Source organism: Gobio gobio (assembly GCF_949357685.1).
Source record: "Gobio gobio genome assembly, chromosome: 20".
NCBI classification, from domain to species: Eukaryota; Metazoa; Chordata; class Actinopteri; order Cypriniformes; family Gobionidae; genus Gobio; species Gobio gobio.
Window position 1 is genome coordinate 12560829 of NC_137113.1, and position 17509 is coordinate 12578337.

General features: G+C 44.2%; 1 protein-coding gene across 8 annotated transcripts in view; it reads left to right on the forward strand.

The window, feature by feature from the left end:
• Positions 1 to 17509, forward strand: part of sdk2b (sidekick cell adhesion molecule 2b) — a 422576-nt gene that overhangs the window by 255232 nt on the left and 149835 nt on the right. For all 8 annotated transcript variants that reach the window (XM_079801210.1, XM_079801212.1, XM_079801214.1 and 5 more), the window contains exon 2: positions 15880 to 16039. In XM_079801210.1, coding sequence (XP_079657336.1) covers positions 15880 to 16039 — 160 coding nt within the window. The remainder of the gene's footprint in view (positions 1 to 15879; positions 16040 to 17509) is intronic.

The following is a 17509-nucleotide window of genomic DNA, read 5'->3' on the forward strand; positions in this document are numbered from 1 at the left end:
AGGGAAGCACATCAGGTTCAAAAGAATTCTCTTGTCCTACTCTGGATCTCTCTGTGGTAGAAATCATGAGGCTGGTTTTTCGGATGCACCCTTATATAGGCCATGCTGTGATTAAAATGATATGCCAGTGAGATGCTGGGAGCAAGAGATTTACATAGGAATGCTGTATTTTTTTTATTTGTCTTGGTCTAGAATACCCCTGCTCTGTTTGGTTGGTGTGAAAGTAGTTTTCCTGAACTTGAGGGGGGATAAGTTACTGTTCATGTGACTTTGGTACAGACAAATGCAAATGGTGCGTAAATATTTGGTGGACAATCTAAAGCTTATTAAATCCAGTTTATGTTGCTTTGGCGTGAATTTAAATGTAATATTTTATACCATGGCTGTGTTACTGATGGTTGATATAATAATGACGCACTACCATTCAAAAGTTTGGAGTCGGTAAGTCTCGTATGCTCACCAAGGCTGCTCTTATTTCATTAAAAAAGAGGTAAAAACACTAATATTGTGAAATATTAGTTTCTAGTTTAATATATAGTAAATATTAATTTATTCCTGTGATGCAAAGCTGAATCATTGGCAGGCATTACTTCAGTCTTCAGTGTCACATGATTCTTTAGAAATCATTTTAATATGCTTATTCGGTGATCAAGAAACTTCTTTCATCATTTGCTGCTTAATATTTTTGTGGAAATCAAAAAAAAAAAAAGATCTTTAAGATAATGTATATATAATATATTATAGAAAATAATTTATAGACAGATTCTTTGATAAATATACAATTAAAAGAACAGCATTTATTTGAAATCATGTAATATTGTAATCAATTTCTTCAAAGGTGCTGTATGTAAGAATGACAGCTAGTGGTTGAAATGGGTACTGCAGTCCAAATTCAAAATATTGTTTGCCCCGCCCCCTCCTCATCAGACTCGGCGCTCATGCGGCTTTTTAGATCAGGTAGAATCTGCGATCTCTGACCCTGTTTGTTTGCTGGCTTCCGTAGCAGCAATACGCTGTGTTTTCCTCCAACTGGCAACCTGTGATGTCGAAATACGATTGGGTAAATAGTAGGGGTGTAACAGTACACGTATTCGTATCGAACCGTTACGTGTACTGAACGGTTTCCAAATGCAATCTTTAACAGTTAACAGTAGGCTTGTTTTAAGCGCGGAACGCACTTCAATCCTAGTTCCAACATGAACATATTAAGTATTCAGTCCATTTTATCACGAAATTCAAACGAAAAATGCCGTTTTGACGCTCTTTAATGTGGCGTGACTGATCACTGTATAGACGGGTCAGTTCAAGCGGCAGCGCGACGCACGTACACTTGACGGGATCATCTGTGAACGCGATCAAACATCTCCTCCTAAAGAATAAACATGAATGAACATCTGAAGGTATGTTGAAGATAGGCTACATTACAACTTACTGTCACGTATCTTATGTGGTGTAATTGCTCAATCAGTGTTTTAACGGTGGAAACCACTGTTTAATAAAAATACATCAGTTTTGTGTACCGTTACACCCCTAGTAAATTGGCAACGTGCGTAATCACACATATCAAAACAAAAACAGACATTCCACACTAGGGGTGTAACGGTACACGTATTCGTACCGAACCGTTTCGGTACAGGGCTTTCGGTACGGTGCGCGTGTGTATCGAACGGTTACGAATGCAATCATTAACAGTTAACAGTCGGCTTGTTTTATGCGCGGAACACACTTCAGTCCTAGTTCCCACGTGAACATATTAAGTATTCAGTCCATTTTATCACGAAATTCAAACGATAAATGCCGTTTTGACGCTTAATGTGAAGACTGATCACTGTAGACGCGTCAGCTCAAGCGGCCGCGGCGCTCGCGTGTGTGCGTGTGAACGTAATCATCTGTAAATACGATCATCTCTTCCTAAAGAATAAACATGAATTAATATCTTAAGGTATGTTGAGGATACATAAACACAGAAACGTATCATGATGTAATCGCTCAATCAGTGTTTCAACCGCGAAAAGACGTCAATATTAAAACAGCTTATAAATAATGTCATGCAGCATCACATTTACCTCAGGCAGTCATTCAGTGTCCACAGCTGTTAGTTCACTGGATAAAACAACTATTTCGCTAAATATATGCACTATATTAGCCTATATATTCATTATATTCTACTTAACCTGTTAGTGATGTCTTGATTATTTCATGTAGGCCTGTTTAAATAAACCTGTCATGAAAATTACACTCACTGTGTATTTGATTATATTTCAATAACGAATTGGAGAAAAAAACATTTTATAAATTAGATTTAGAAATTAATGCAAAAACAGCCTTATGTGAAGCTTACGAGTGTTGATTATTATACCTAAAAATAAATAGCAACTGAATTTAGGCTAATAGTTTTGGTTCTGTTGTTAACCTTTAATTTTAATGTGCAAGTAAGGGCTCCCTATATAGTTTACACAGCAATATCTTCAATAAACTTTTAGTTATAATTTAATTCATTTAAGGTTTTTTCTTCAGTAAACCACTGTTTAATAAAAATAAATAAAAAGCCATTTTGTAAAACTGCTGTACCAAACCCGTACCGAACCGTGACTTCAAAACCGAGGTACTTACCGAACCGTCAGTTTTGTGTACCGTTACACCCCTATTCCACACAGAACGCACATTTCAAAACAAAATAACTGGCTGTAGCATTGTTTTTCGGAGAAACGAGTATGTGAACTTAGCATGTTCCTCAAATATCTGCAAACATATTATGGTATTTTTATGCTTTAGTACAGTCAAAAACTTACATACAACACCTTTAAAAAAATAAAAACTTTTGAACGGTTGTTTAAATAATAGTTTAACAGCAAATGAGAAGCACACAAACTAAACAAAATAAACTGTAAATATTTTACACAATATTTGTTTTATTAATTTCTATTCTTTATAACATTTTCTTTGGTATTTTTTTAATACTATTTTAAATATTTTATTTTATTACTTACACCTTTTGATACATTTAATTAATATACATATTCATAAATATTTAATAACATAAAGCAGAAGTTGTTTATTATCATTTGATAAAGCTTGTTATTAGATTTCTGAAAGACAATGGTTATCAGCCAATATTATCTCAAAATGGCCTATTCAGATAGTCTTATCAATAGGACAAATACTTCAATAACACAGCTGTTACCTGGCTACAGTGGTACTCATGGATCATATCCAAAAGTTCAAACATTAAGCTTTGAGTTTGGACCAAGAAAAATGCTTAGATTATTTTCTCATGAAAAGCTAAATGCAAAATCTTGGCCTGCATTGCATTATAATTTATGCGTGTGTGTGTATATTTGTTTGTGTTTGTAAACACATCACACCTTCGGTTCTCTTTAATGAGTCCGAAGCATAATCACTCATTATGAGAGAGAGAGAGGGAGTACCAAAGGTGCCCGTACTCTAATAGGAACCACATAGCTTGTGTTTAATTATGGATGTTAACCTCTGGGCAGCGTGTATGCGCATATGTGTGTGTGATATACTCACTAATGAGTTAAGAAGTGTAATTCTCTGCGTGGCGCTTGTGCAGGGCCTTTTGTGACACCAGCCACCAGACCCTTTTTGGCTTCTCGACAACCTGTCGCCAAAACAACTACCACGGGCCCTCGGGAAGCCCTGTCTGACCCCTCTCGTTCTTCTGCACACTCACGATAACAAGCACAGGAGAAGCAAAGAGACCATAATTGCAGTGTATCTTCTGAGAGCGTCCAACCTCCTGTCTCGAACCCCTCCGACAGGCTTTGTTAAAAAAATGTCTCGAATTTACAGCTTTTCACTGTCTACATCTAACGTCAGCACCCATTAGGGTAGTTTTTCTTTGAAGACTTGCAGTGGTAATCTGATACTTTTTTTCAAAGGCCTCTCATAAAACTTTGTCTTTCCGCCCACTGACTCTTTCGTTTCTGTCAATTAACATATGTGTCCCATAAGCCCCTGTACAATTTACACAATCTGGTCTCAGAGTAATTGTTACCGGTCTACTCATGTAAGGTTACAGGAGGGCATAATGCCCTCTTTGCTGCCATTTACTGCATCAGTAATAGAGACTCTGTGATCTTACTGTTGTATATCTGCTGTGCTCTGCCCCTCGGAGGCCCATCAGGGTGTTTGTTTGCTCCATTGACGGATCATTAAGGCTTTTAGTCGACCAGATCATTTGTTTTCTAATGAGAGGGAGAAACACGAGCCCTGATACTCATCGATGATCAATGTCTTCTGCCCGTTTTAACTGTATCACTCGTTCTCAGCCTCTCTCTCTCTTTCTCGCTGTCTGCATCTTTATCTCTCTATCAGAGATAAAAGTGCAGTTCGAAACGCTTGGGAACAATTAGCCTCACCCGTCTAATCAGATCTCTTGTGTGCGGCTCCTTCCACCTCATTTTCATAAAATTTGGTGAATATCCCAAACGTGCATCACATTAATGCCCCCTCCTCTTCTTCCTCTTGCGTCTTTTCTCTCGTGTCTTTAATACTTTACAGTGGCTGAATCCTAATTTGCATGCTATCCACCGTAAATATTATGCAAGATTAGGATTAATGCATCCTGAATCATAGTATGCATGAAATAGTAGGCCTATCTCAAAGCTCCACAGATGGTGGAATATTTCCAGTGGATTTGCAAAGTACGTGCATTTGTTTGGCTATAATCTGTGTGCGCTCTTTGGACTAATATGGCCCATTTGGCATTATGATGGTTCTCACAACTTATTCAGTAAATGTATGAACTTCAAAATTAAACCTGCACTTAATCTCTTACTAAAAAGTTTTATGCATAAAGAAATGTGTAGTTTTACTCATAAATAAATGTGTAGTAATGCTTTAGAGTCGGGCATCAATACCAAGCGTCAACATCCAGCAGTTTCTCTGGAAGCCAATACAAAAGTGACATATAGTGCAATTCATCGACTGGCTCCAGAAGGAAGCAGAATCTCATTAAGCCCCATGTTGAAATGCCCAACTTTACAGCAGAATAATACATGTTTACAGCCTGGTACAAATTGTGGTTTTGGTCTATACGGCTAATTTTGCCCTTCATGACAACTGTGAGGGGGGTGAATTTTTTTATAACTCATTCGTTTACATTATATAAAGCCTTAAAGTTCTGCATAATTAAGGGCGTGGCCACTTCGAGTGACAGGTGGATAGCCATTTATCTGCTGTCTGTTAGTCATCGCGTCACTTCAGCTCTGCCCACGTCCCGCCTTTTTGCCCACTTTTTTGTTATCCGGGAATGACGCGCGATGACGTGTTGTCAAGATGGCAACGGCCATCTCGTCCATACTTTGCGCTTCAAAACTGCTCTTCAGAATCCTATGGGTGACGTCACGGACACTACATCCATATTTTTTTACAGTCTATGATCAATACACGTCTCCTTAATTTGGATATACACTCACCTAAAGGATTATTAGGCCTTAATTGTACGTGGCATTGATTCAACAAGGTGCTGAAAGCATTTTTTAGAAAAGTTGGCCCATATTGATAGGATAGCATCTTGCAGTTGATGGAGATTTGTGGGACGCACATCCAGGGCACGAAGCTTCTGTCTCAACAGAAATCGAGACTCATCAGACCAGGCAACATTTTTCCAGTCTTCAACTGTCCAATTTTGATGAGCTTGTGCAAATTGTAGCCTCTTTTTCCTATTTGTAGTGGAGATGAGTGGTACCCGGTGGGGTCTTCTGCTGTTGTAGCCCATCCGCCTCAAGGTTGTGCGTGTTGTGGCTTCACAAATGCTTTGCTGCATACCTTGGTTGTAACGAGTGGTTATTTCAGTCAAAGTTGCTCTTCTATCAGCTTGAATCAGTCGGCCCATTCTCCTCTGACCTCTAGCATCAACAAGGCATTTTCGCCCACAGGACTGCCGCATACTGGATGTTTTTCCCTTTTCACACCATTCTTTGTAAACCCTAGAAATGGTTGTGCGTGAAAATCCCAGTAACTGAGCAGATTGTGAAATACTCAGACCGGCCCGTCTGGCTCCAACAACCATGCCACGCTCAAAATTGCTTAAATCACCTTTCTTTCCCATTCTTACATTCAGTATGGAGTTCAGGAGATGGTCTTGACCAGGACCACACCCCTAAATGCATTGAAGCAACTGCCATGTGATTGGTTTATTAGATAATTGCATTAATGAGAAATTGAACAGGTGTTCCTATAATCCTTTAGGTGAGTGTATTTCAATGTCCATTTTGCTTAAATGAAAGAAATTCACTCTAAGCTTATAAGCTATTAGGGCTCATTACAAGCCTCTAGGGCTCTAACAAGGCTCATTGATGCAGGTGGGGAGCGAAGGCTGGCCCCTGTGGTTCTGATAGAAAGTTGTCAGAATACACAGTGTATCTTAATTTGTTGCGTATGGGGCTGCATAGCCGCAGACCAGTAAGGGTGCCCATGCTGACCCCTTTCCACCGCCGAAAGCGCCAACAGTGGGCACGTCAGCATCAGAACTGAACACGGAGCAATGGAAGAAAGTGGCTTTGTCTGATGAATCATGTTTTCTTTTACATGACGTGGATGGCCAGGTGCATGTGCGTCACCTGGGGAACACTGGCACCAGGAAGGCAAGCCGGCGGAGGCAGTGTGATGCTTTGGGCAATGTTTTACTGGGAAACCTTGGGTCCTGCCATCCATGTGGATGTTACTTTTACACGTACCACCTACCTAAGCATTGTTGCAGACCATGTACACCCTTTCATGGAAACAGTATTCCCTGGTGGCTGTGGCCTCTTTCAGCAGGATAATGCGCCCTGCCAAAAAGCAAAAATGGTTCAGGAATGGTTTGAGGAGCACGACAAAGAGTTTGAGGTGTTGACTCCAAATTCCCCAGATCTCAATCCAATCGAGCATCCGTGGGATATGCTGAACAAACAAGTCAGCTCCATCGAGGCCCCACCTCGCAACTTACAGGACTAAAAGGATCTGTTGCTAACATCTTAGTCAGCTACCACAGCACACCTTCAGGGGTCAAATGGAGTCCATGCCTCGACGGGTCAGGGCTGTTTTGGCAGCAAAAGGGGGATCAACACAATATTATGCCTGATCAGTGTATTTAACAGGTACAACAATCAACAAAATAAAAACATATATATATAAAGTATTGCAGTATATAACATATAAAATATTGCAGTATGTATTAAAAATGATGTATCCATGTATAAAACAATGAATGCAATTCTGCCTTTTTACTCTATATATTTTTAAATAGATTATGTAATTATAACATTTATTTGTATGTATTCATTTTTGCAGTGTACCCCAAATTCAACAGGATAAATATCTAATCACCAGTGCATGAAGAATATAGTAGAAATATGGAAATGCCACTGTTTTTCTTCTTTGCTTCGTTTTCAATCGAGTAGCTAAAACTTCTTTCTTTTGATTAGTGAAACCAGAGAGATACTGCAAACCGTCTGCCTAATAGATCATTCTGACAGTTTAATTTTAATGCTTAATTATCATTCAATCTTATAATTGTATTATCCAACCGTTCAATTAATTTGGTCTACATTTACACCGATGATTAGGATCAGAATCGAAATTGTAGTCGCTGACTCTGCGTGTCGAAAGTAACCGGGCTATCTGTTGAGGTAGCTCTCCTGATATTCCTCCTCCTACGGGAATGGAATATCAGCTCCATCTGCTCCCGGCATCTTTCCATTAGATGAACGAGCACTCTTAGATGAGATTGAGTGCATGGACCCACTTTAAATGACCGGACACAACTGTGCAGTGTGTTACAAAATGAGCTTACACATACAGACATGACTAGAATTCAAATGGATGCGTCTGCTTAAGTCTGATGAAATCTAGCCTCAGCCTCAGACAAACTGTTGGCTGAACGTCTGATGCATAAAGCACACAAAATTGGAAACACTTCAAGAGTTTCGAAGTCAAAGCCGTGTTGACGCCAAACCTCCTCATGGAAGAAGAAAGTCGTCGTGTTTACAACTATGACGATGAGCGCTTATTAGGATCAACTCAATTCTGGATTTTCAAAAGTATGTGATGTATAGTTTAAAAAAGAGTTTAACACCTGGGTCTTTTAATGTGGGGACGGTGACTTTACATTTTCACTCCCCTAAACATGATGCTGATAAAAGAAATGACAAAAAAGCTGCGATGGAGTCCAGACCTTCTGTCGTCAGACTCTATGTGAGACTAGATGAAATCAAGCTTGTAAGTTAGACATGTGAATCAAAATGTTCCCCTTCGAGGGAACTCGAACTGCGTCGTCGAGTGACAACACTCTGGGAACGCCCTCAGCGTTACGCATCTGAAGCATGAATGAAATCAAGCCAATCTGATTGGTGGTGCGTCGTGACGTAGTAGATGACGGCATACCCGGAAGATACAAAAAGGAAGCTGATGCACACACACATTAGCCTTTTTGCTCTTCAGCGAAGCGCTCTATGTGAAATTGTCTGTCTATTTGGTGTTGTTTTGTCAAATATATCCAAGTTCAAGATGGCTAGTGAGCAACAGTTCACAAGGTGTGTGCACCCGTGTCCGCGCTTCATTTCGGGCACGGACACACACCTTTTGTGTGTACAATGCCTGGGCGTGCAGCACGCTAAGGCGGCTCTCGAGGGAGCCGCCTGTAGCGAGTGTGAGAAGCTGCCGCTCAGGGTGTTGCGCTCACGGCTGGCTGTGTTCGGCGAGACCGGCCAAGCCCGCGAGCCCCAGGGTTCTGGGCCCGCTGTTGCTGAGGCACGGCGGCGCCGTAGATCATGGGGCTCGCAGCGGGACCTCGTGACGGGATATGGGACTGCTGAGGCACCTTCCCTATCCTCGTCCGAGGATTCCGATGTTCTCCCGCCCCGTGCGGAAGCCCGCGATGCGGCTTCTTCCCGCGGGGTGGAGAACCCGATGCTTCAGCTATCTGGCTCTGAGGAGTCGGATGTGCTGAGCGTCGAGGCGGGTACTGTGGAGCCTGAGCCATCGCTTCACGCACCCGCTCAAGAGGAGCTAGTGGAGGTTTTGTCTCGCGCCGTGGCCAAGTTAAACATCCATTGGCCACAGGAAGAACCGGAAATCCAGCCGCCCAGTAAGCTGGATGAACGGTTCTTCAGGCGCAAGCCTCAACCTCCACGCCGGGGTCTGCCTTTTTTCCCGGACCTACACAATGAGTTGTGTAGGTCTTGGGATAAACCCTATTCGGCCAGATTAACCAGCCCTCCAGTACTCGACTTCGGTAACGTGCTGGGGGCGGCCGAACAGGGTTACGGGACACTGCCTAGGGTAGAGGAGGCTCTCGCGAGCTACCTCTCTCCCGAGGCCGCTTCGTCCCTGAAGACCCCGGTATTGCCCGCCAAACCAGCGCGCGATACATCAGCGCTGGTTGGGAGGGCATATATGGCGGCTGGGCGGGCTGGTAGTTGCCTGCACACTATGGCGGTGTTGCAGGCCTACCAGGCCGACCTCCTCAGGGAGCTCGACGAGGGCGGGGGCCCGTCTCCGGACGATATCCTCGAGCTAAGGAAGGCCACCGATTTGTCTCTCCGCATCGCCAAGGAGACGGCCCGTTCCATCGGCCGCTCCATGGCAGGTATGGTGTGTGTGGAGAGGCATCTCTGGTTAAACCTGTCGGGGATGAAGGAGAGAGAGAAACACTTTCTCCTGGATTCCCCGGTCTCGCCTTCTGGGCTTTTCGGCGGTGCGGTTAACACCGTCGTCGAGAGGTTCCAGGAGGTGAGAAAACAGGCGGCGGCCTTCCAGCAGTATCTCCCTCGTCGATCCAGCTCTTCGGGGAAGGCTGTCTCAAGGGGACAGCCTCGGCCGTCTGCTAGCTCCTCGCACCGTCAGGTGCAGAAAGAGAGCGTTGCTTCTCGCGCCCCTCCTGAGGGAGCCTGGCAAAAGAGGCGGCGCTCTCGTGGCAAGCCTTCAGAGCCTAAGGTCGATCTGAGGACCGTCCTTCAGGCGAAGAAGGCTGCCACTAAGCGGTCCTAGCTGCGGCTGGACCGCTCAGAGCTGCCCCCCCCGGGTTGGAACGACCGAGGTCGTCTTCCCCCCGGAGCTCTCGGGAGATCAGTGCTGTGTTCCCGCCGTCACAGACGCTTCGGGCCTCACTGATCTCCCGCACACGCGCGCTGTCTTCGCTGCCTCCAACAGGACTTGCGGCTGGACAGCAAACGTGTGCACCCACCGAAAATCGTTCCCGACTTCTCCCTGCCGGTCAGCCGCTTCAGGGGATCGGGAACGAGGCTCGGTTGACACCCGTGGCCAGCCTCGAGAGGCTGGTTCCCTTAGTAGATTATCTTGGCGCATGGACATGCCTTCCGAGTGTATCTACATGGGTCCTGCAGACTGTAGAGCTGGGTTACAGACTGCAGTTCGGTTCTCCTCCCCCGAAGTTCAACGGGGTGGTCCGGACTGTGGTCGGCCCAGAGCAGGTTCGGGTTATGGAACAAGAAGTACAGGCCCTGTTAGCCAAGGAAGCCATAGAGCGGGTTCCGTTGGCGAACAGGGACTCCGGGTTCTACAGCCGGTACTTCATAGTTCCCAAGAAGGATGGTGGGTTGCGTCCAATAATAGATCTCAGGCTTCTGAATCGGTCTCTGAGGAGATTCAGGTTCAGGATGCTCACTATTCCAGCCATCGTGAGTCAGATCCAGTCCGAGGACTGGTTCGTCACGATAGATCTAAAGGACGCATACTTCCATATTTCCATCCTTCCAACCCACAGGAGGTTCCTGAGGTTCGCTTTCGGGGGCGAAGCGTACCAATATCGGGTTCTTCCCTTCGGCCTGGCACTCTCCCCTCGCACCTTCACCAAGTGTATGGATGCAGCACTGGCTCCGCTGAGACTCCAGGGCATCCGTATACTAAATTACATCGACGACTGGCTCATATTGGCCAGATCGCGCGAGATGGCGGTTCGGCATCGAGATGTCGTTCTGGCCCACATAAGGTGCTTGGGGCTGAGACTCAACACGAAGAAAAGCGTGTTGACGCCCTCCCAGAGGACCACGTTCCTGGGAGTCGTATGGGATTCCACGTCGATGCGGGCACGTATGTCTCCCGCACGCGTGGAATCCATACTGGCGAACGTCTCCAGAGTGAAGTCAGGCCGCAGCCTCACTGTGAAGCAGTTCCAGAGACTGCTGGGGCTCATGGCAGCAGCGTCCAACGTGATACCTTTTGGCCTGCTGCATATGAGACCCCTACAGTGGTGGCTGAGGGCCAAGGGGTTTTCCCCGAGGGGAAATCCGTTTCGTATGATCAGGGTAACGCGCAGATGCCTTCGTTCCCTCGTCATATGGCGGAAACCTTGGTTCCTGTCCCAGGGGCCAGTGCTGGGAGCATCATGTTGCCGGAAGGCCGTTTCAACAGATGCCTCCCTCACTGGTTGGGGCGCGGTCATGGAAGGCCGCTTTGCGAGAGGTCTGTGGGAGACCCGGCATTCTTCATGGCACATCAACTGCCTGGAGATGCTGGCGGTCTACAAGGCTCTGAGGAGCTTTTACCCGGACCTCCGTGGCCACCATGTCCTGATACGCTCAGACAACACTTCGGTTGTCGCGTATCTCAATCACCAGGGGGGTTTGAGGTCGCGCCCTCTATGCAGACTGGCGCATCAAATCCTCCTGTGGTCCCAGGGGAAGTTATCGTCCCTCAGGGCGATTTACATTCCCGGGGACCAAAACCAGGGAGCAGACATCCTGTCGAGGCAGGGGCTGAGGCCCGGGGAGTGGCGACTCCACCCAGAGGTGGTGGAGGCCATGTGCGAGAGATTCGGCCCAGTGGAAGTGGACTTGTTCGCGTCTCGAGAGACGTCCCACTGTCCACTGTGGTTCTCTCTCAGGCATCCAGCCCCGTTGGGACTGGACGCCATGATGCAGACGTGGCCGAGGCTGCGTCTGTACGCTTTTCCCCCGATCACTCTGCTCCCGGGAGTTCTGGAGCGGGTCCGCCGGGAGGGCATCAGCCTGCTCTTAGTAGCACCCCGGTGGCCCACTCGAGTATGGTTCTCAGACATCATAGCTCTGCTAGACGGCTCCCCGTGGCAGGTTCCTCTGAGGAGGGATCTGCTCTCTCAGGCAGGGGGCACAATATTTCACCCCCGGCCGGAGTTGTGGAGCCTCTGGGTCTGGCCCCTGAGGGGGCTCGGTACCTAGAGGCAGGCCTGTCAGCAGAGGTAGTCGAGACCTTACTCAGCTCCAGGGCTCCTTCTACCAGGAGACTGTACAGCCTCAAGTGGAATGTATTTTCCACTTGGTGTAGAGAGCGTGAGGTGGATCCAGTTAACTGCCCAGTGGCTTCAGTGCTGGAGTTCCTCCAAGATCGCTTCTCCGCTGGTCTTACCCCGTCCACCCTGAAGGTGTACGTGGCTGCCCTTGGGGCTTTCCACGCACCTCTAGGTGATGGACCTTTGGGGAAACACCACCTGGTTGTACAGTTCCTCCGTGGGGCTCGGAGGATGAGGCCGGTAGCTCGCTCCAGAGTCCCAACCTGGGACCTGGCGGTGGTTCTGGAAGGGCTGGCTGAGGCCCCCTTCGAGCCACTGGAGCTGGCTGAGCCTAAGAACCTGACCTTGAAGGTGGCCTTTCTACTCGCCATTACCTCTCTGAGGAGAGTGGGAGATCTCCAGGCTTTGGCGGTCACGCCAACCTGCCTGGAGTTTGCCCCTGGCAGAGTAAGGGCCATTCTTCACCCTAGACCGGGTTACATTCCCAAGGTTCCATCTCAGGGAGCCCGGTCTCTGGTTCTTCAGGCTTTCCATCCCCCTCCCCACCTGACGGCGGAAGAGGGGAGACTTCATTTGCTCTGCCCGGTCAGAGCTCTGGGTATTTATCTAGAGAAGTCTTCCCATTGGAGGAGGTCAGACCAGTTGTTGGTGTGCTTTGGCTCACCCAAGAAGGGGCTGCCTGCGTCAACTCAGACGATCAGTAACTGGATCGTCCAGGCTATAGCCACGGCTTATAGGGTGCGCAATTTGCCTTCACCCATGGCCGTGAGGGCCCATTCCACCAGGAGCATGGCTTCTTCAGTGGCCCTCCTTTCTGGCGTCTCGCTTCAAGAGGTATGCGAGGCGGCCGGGTGGGCCACCCCGCACACCTTCATACGTTTTTACAGTCTGCACCTCCCGGTGACGCCTGGTGCTCGAGTTCTTGCGTCCTGAGTGTGCCTGGGTCTCCAGCTTCACACTGGGACGTGGGGTGATTTCGGTGTGGCCTAGTGGGTATTAACGTTCCCAGAGTGTTGTCACTCGACGACGCAGTTCGAGTTCCCTCGAAGGGGAACGTCTCGGGTTATGACTATAACCCTTGTTCCCCGAGAAGGGAACGAGACACTGCGTCTCGTCGCCACACCTATCACGATTAGAGCGCTTGCTTCATCGCAAAAGGGCTAATGTGTGTGTGCATCAGCTTCCTTTTTGTATCTTCCGGGTATGCCGTCATCTACTACGTCACGACGCACCACCAATCAGATTGGCTTGATTTCATTCATGCTTCAGATGCGTAACGCTGAGGGCGTTCCCAGAGTGTTGTCACTCGACGACGCAGTGTCTCGTTCCCTTCTCGGGGAACAAGGGTTATAGTCATAACCCGAGACGTTTTATATACATATTTCTCATCGAAAAAAAATCCCCTCCCTTGCAGCGACATCTCTTCTCTGATGTGAGGATGTGGATACGGGTGTGTGACAACCTGTCATTTACAGATCACAGCATTTTTGTTGTGTTTGAGAAGCCATTTCACTCAGATATACTGTACATCACAATAGGGAAGAAAAGACTATTGCAACTTACGTTTCATGCCGAGTTTAATTTTAAAGGGGCCTATTATGCCCCTTTTTACAAGTTGTAATATAGACTTAGGTGTCTCCAGAATGTGTCTGTGAAGATTCAGTTCAAAATACCCCACAGATCATTTATTATACCTTGCCCGAAATGCTCCTTTTTGGGTGGAAGCAACACAAATGAGCTGCTGTTCCCCGTCCCCCTTTTCCAGAAGGGGGCTGTGCCTTTTTAGCTTGTGCGTCCGATACTCTGGCAACAACAAAACAGGAGAAACAGTATGGGGGGATTTCCACAGAACGCGTTTTTGCATTCCACTGCGCTGCTTTTCCATTATTTTCTATGTAAACACTTTTTTTTTTTTCTTCTTCTCCCATTCAAGACCATTCACACACGACGCGTAGTTTCACTTAGGGTTCAGAGAAGAAATTTTTTCCCACATTAATTTCACGCATGTCTAGTACAATTGTGTGGTTTTGTTTCATTAATACAGTGGATACTTTTTTCTTTATTTAACCCGAAAGAGTGGAAGTGAAATGTGACAACATGCCCCATAGGTGGGGTACATTGTAACATGTGAGGGGCACAATGTAACATGACCAAATAACAGCTTAAAATGTTACCTGATATAATCAAAAAAATATACAAGACAAACTAAAATATTTTGTCAATAAAATACAGTTATTAACTTTTTAAAATAAAATAATGCCATTTTTTAATCATTCAAAATATACAAATTTTTGAGTTTGACAACAAACACATCGCTAAATACAGCTAAACAGCATAGTTAAAAACATAATAATAACAAATAATTTCTGAACATTAACTCTCAGTCAATATTCACCTTTTTCTCATGATTTCTCAAACGAATTCATAAAAGTATAGAATATAATAGCTTAGTTCTAATAGGGGCTCATTGTAACGCAGTGTTACAACACACCCCACCAGCGCAACTGGGATTTAAATTGGGGCTTGCGTCTTCTGCTGGTTAGATCAGCATTAAAGAACCATCTCAACTGTTAAATAACAGATATAAGATTACAATAACATCATATTTATCTTATTTTAAATGAACATAAAAAATAGAGATGAAAAATTAACTTAGGTAAGAAATGTACTTTTGCTATTGTTAAATACATGTTCAGTGATATCTTCCAGAGATTTTTTTAATTTTAGCGCAAATTTTTCTCTAAATAATTTTGATATGGCAACTAGTAAATACACTAAGTTTCGTCATCCTGGCATGTGTGGAAAGTGTTAAAATATGTGTTACAACTAACCCCGCGTTAGGTTGTGCCCCGCGCTCCCCTACAGTGGAAAACGCAAGGTGTTGAGTCACGTTGTTAAATATGAGAGTTTTTTAGACGCTGTTAAACATGTAAGATGCAAGAGCAATGGTCAAACGTGTCTGTCTAGTTCATTTACATAGAAAAGCAATGGAATGGAAAAATGCCTGCTGTGTTCATGTATACACCAATGAGGAGATAAGCATGGCGGACTACGTCAGGGGAGGAGCTATAAGCTAATAGGGCGGGTACCATCACCAGTCGTGGGCGGGGCCATCGCAATGCATAGAAAATGCGAACGACTCATTTGGAGACACTGTTTATAATTTATGGGGAATATAGAAAAAGGAGTGATTTTTACCAGGGTGGTTGTGTACACACACTGCCATCACACATTTATGTTCAAACACCCATGTAAAAGTGAATTTTGCACAATAGGTCCCCTTTTCAAATCTTTAATTTGCAAAATTTCTATATTATTTGATCATCTTCTTCGATTTATTTTACTCTGTCTAGCAATACAGAAAGGTGTAAATATTTCTATAAAAGTTTGAGGTAATGTAGTATATTAATCCTCATATTCAGTCTTGTCTGGAGTGCTTCAGGTTTACTGAACGACACACAAGACAACAGGCGATGTTTGAAATTCCATGTGCAAATATCAGCAGCAGGCTGAGGGCCCGGTACAGCAAGGGTCTGTGTGAGCATTAGCTTGTTTACCTCGGGCAGGTCAAACTGTGTTTTCCCTTAGAACGGATTCCTTCTTTCTCACATTCTCTCTCTCTCTTCCTTTGTGTCTCTCTGCAGATGATGTTCCTCCATACTTTAAAACAGAGCCAGTCCCGAGTCAGTTGCACCTGGAGAGGAACCGGTTGGTTCTGACCTGTATGGCCGAAGGGAGCTGGCCTTTGGAATTTAAATGGATCCACAACGACACAGAGATCACGCGCTTCTCACTGGAGTACAGGTCAGTTTGTGTTTTCATGCCTGTTTTAAATTGAGCTGATTTGCATTGCAGCAGGTTTTTTAACAGAATTTGACAGAAATGCGGATTCTGTTTAGCGCTGCTCTTGCCATTTTATTTCCCTTGCCTCACATAATTTTATTTCTTAAAAGCTTTTATTTTCGTTATTATTTCATGATATGTTATGCGTTCCTTATATATTTATTTGAGTAATTTATTTACTTTTTTAAATGGATCTTTTTCACTATATTTGTTTTTTCACTAAAACTGAGCATAACTTCAAAGTTTGCTTTCGATGTTTTCTGGTTTTCTAACGAAGAATATCTTGAGTTTCAAACTCCTTAAATATGCAGTTATAGTAATACTGAGATAAATATATATCATAAAATAGCCAAAGGGAAGTCGAGTCCAATCGTCCAGTGTTGTTTTGGACCCTTGACTTGTAAATAGACAAAAATAAATGTTGACTTTCATTATATGAACAAGTCATACAGGTTTGGAATGACATGAAGGTGAGAAAATGATGACAGAATTTAATGTTTTATGTATGTATAGCATTTATTTGGCACTGTGTAGAACAGCATAACTGTAGAACATGTATAGGTATATTTATTAGGGCTGTCAAACGATTACTCGTGATTAATCACGTCCAAAATAAAAGTTTGTGTTTACATAATATGTGCGTGTGTACTGTGTATAATTATTATGTATATTTGAATAAACACACACATACATGTGTATATTTAAGAAATATTTGCATGCATATACTGTATATGTATATGTATATATATATAATAATAATAATATATATCTTAAATCTCTTGCATGTGAGTGTATTTATATTTATACATAGCAATTATATACACAGTACACACACATATATATTATGTAAACACAAAGTTTTTTCGTTTTACAGCACTAACATTTATTTTCTTGTTTTTTGATATGCTGAAAAAAAATCTATGTTTTTTTTTTTGAAGTAAAAGTTCTGAACGTAACTTCAAAGTTTGCTTTTGATGTTTTCTGGTCTCTGGCCTTATCAGGTTTCAAACCCTTCATGTATGCATCATATATAAATGATAAAATACCCATGTGAAGTTTTGTACCAATGGATTCCTGTTGAGAATAATGTTGAAAGAAAATACATTTTTATTTTCATTTTACTTAAAGGGATAGTTCACCCTCATGTCTTTGCTTTGTTCATACAATAAAAATCAATGGAATCCAGTGTTGTTTTGGACCCCATTGACTTATATATAGACAACAACAAAAAAACGTTGCTTTCATTATGTGAACAAAATCATACAGGTTTAGAAAGACATGAGTGGGAGTAAATGATGGCAGCATTTTTTTTAGGTTAACTTTCCCTTTAAGGGGTTCTCATCTCTGGCCTTCGAGGTCCACTTTCATGCATAGTTTTGCTCCAACCCTAATCAAACACATCTCAACAAGTTCATCAAATCAAGGTCTTCA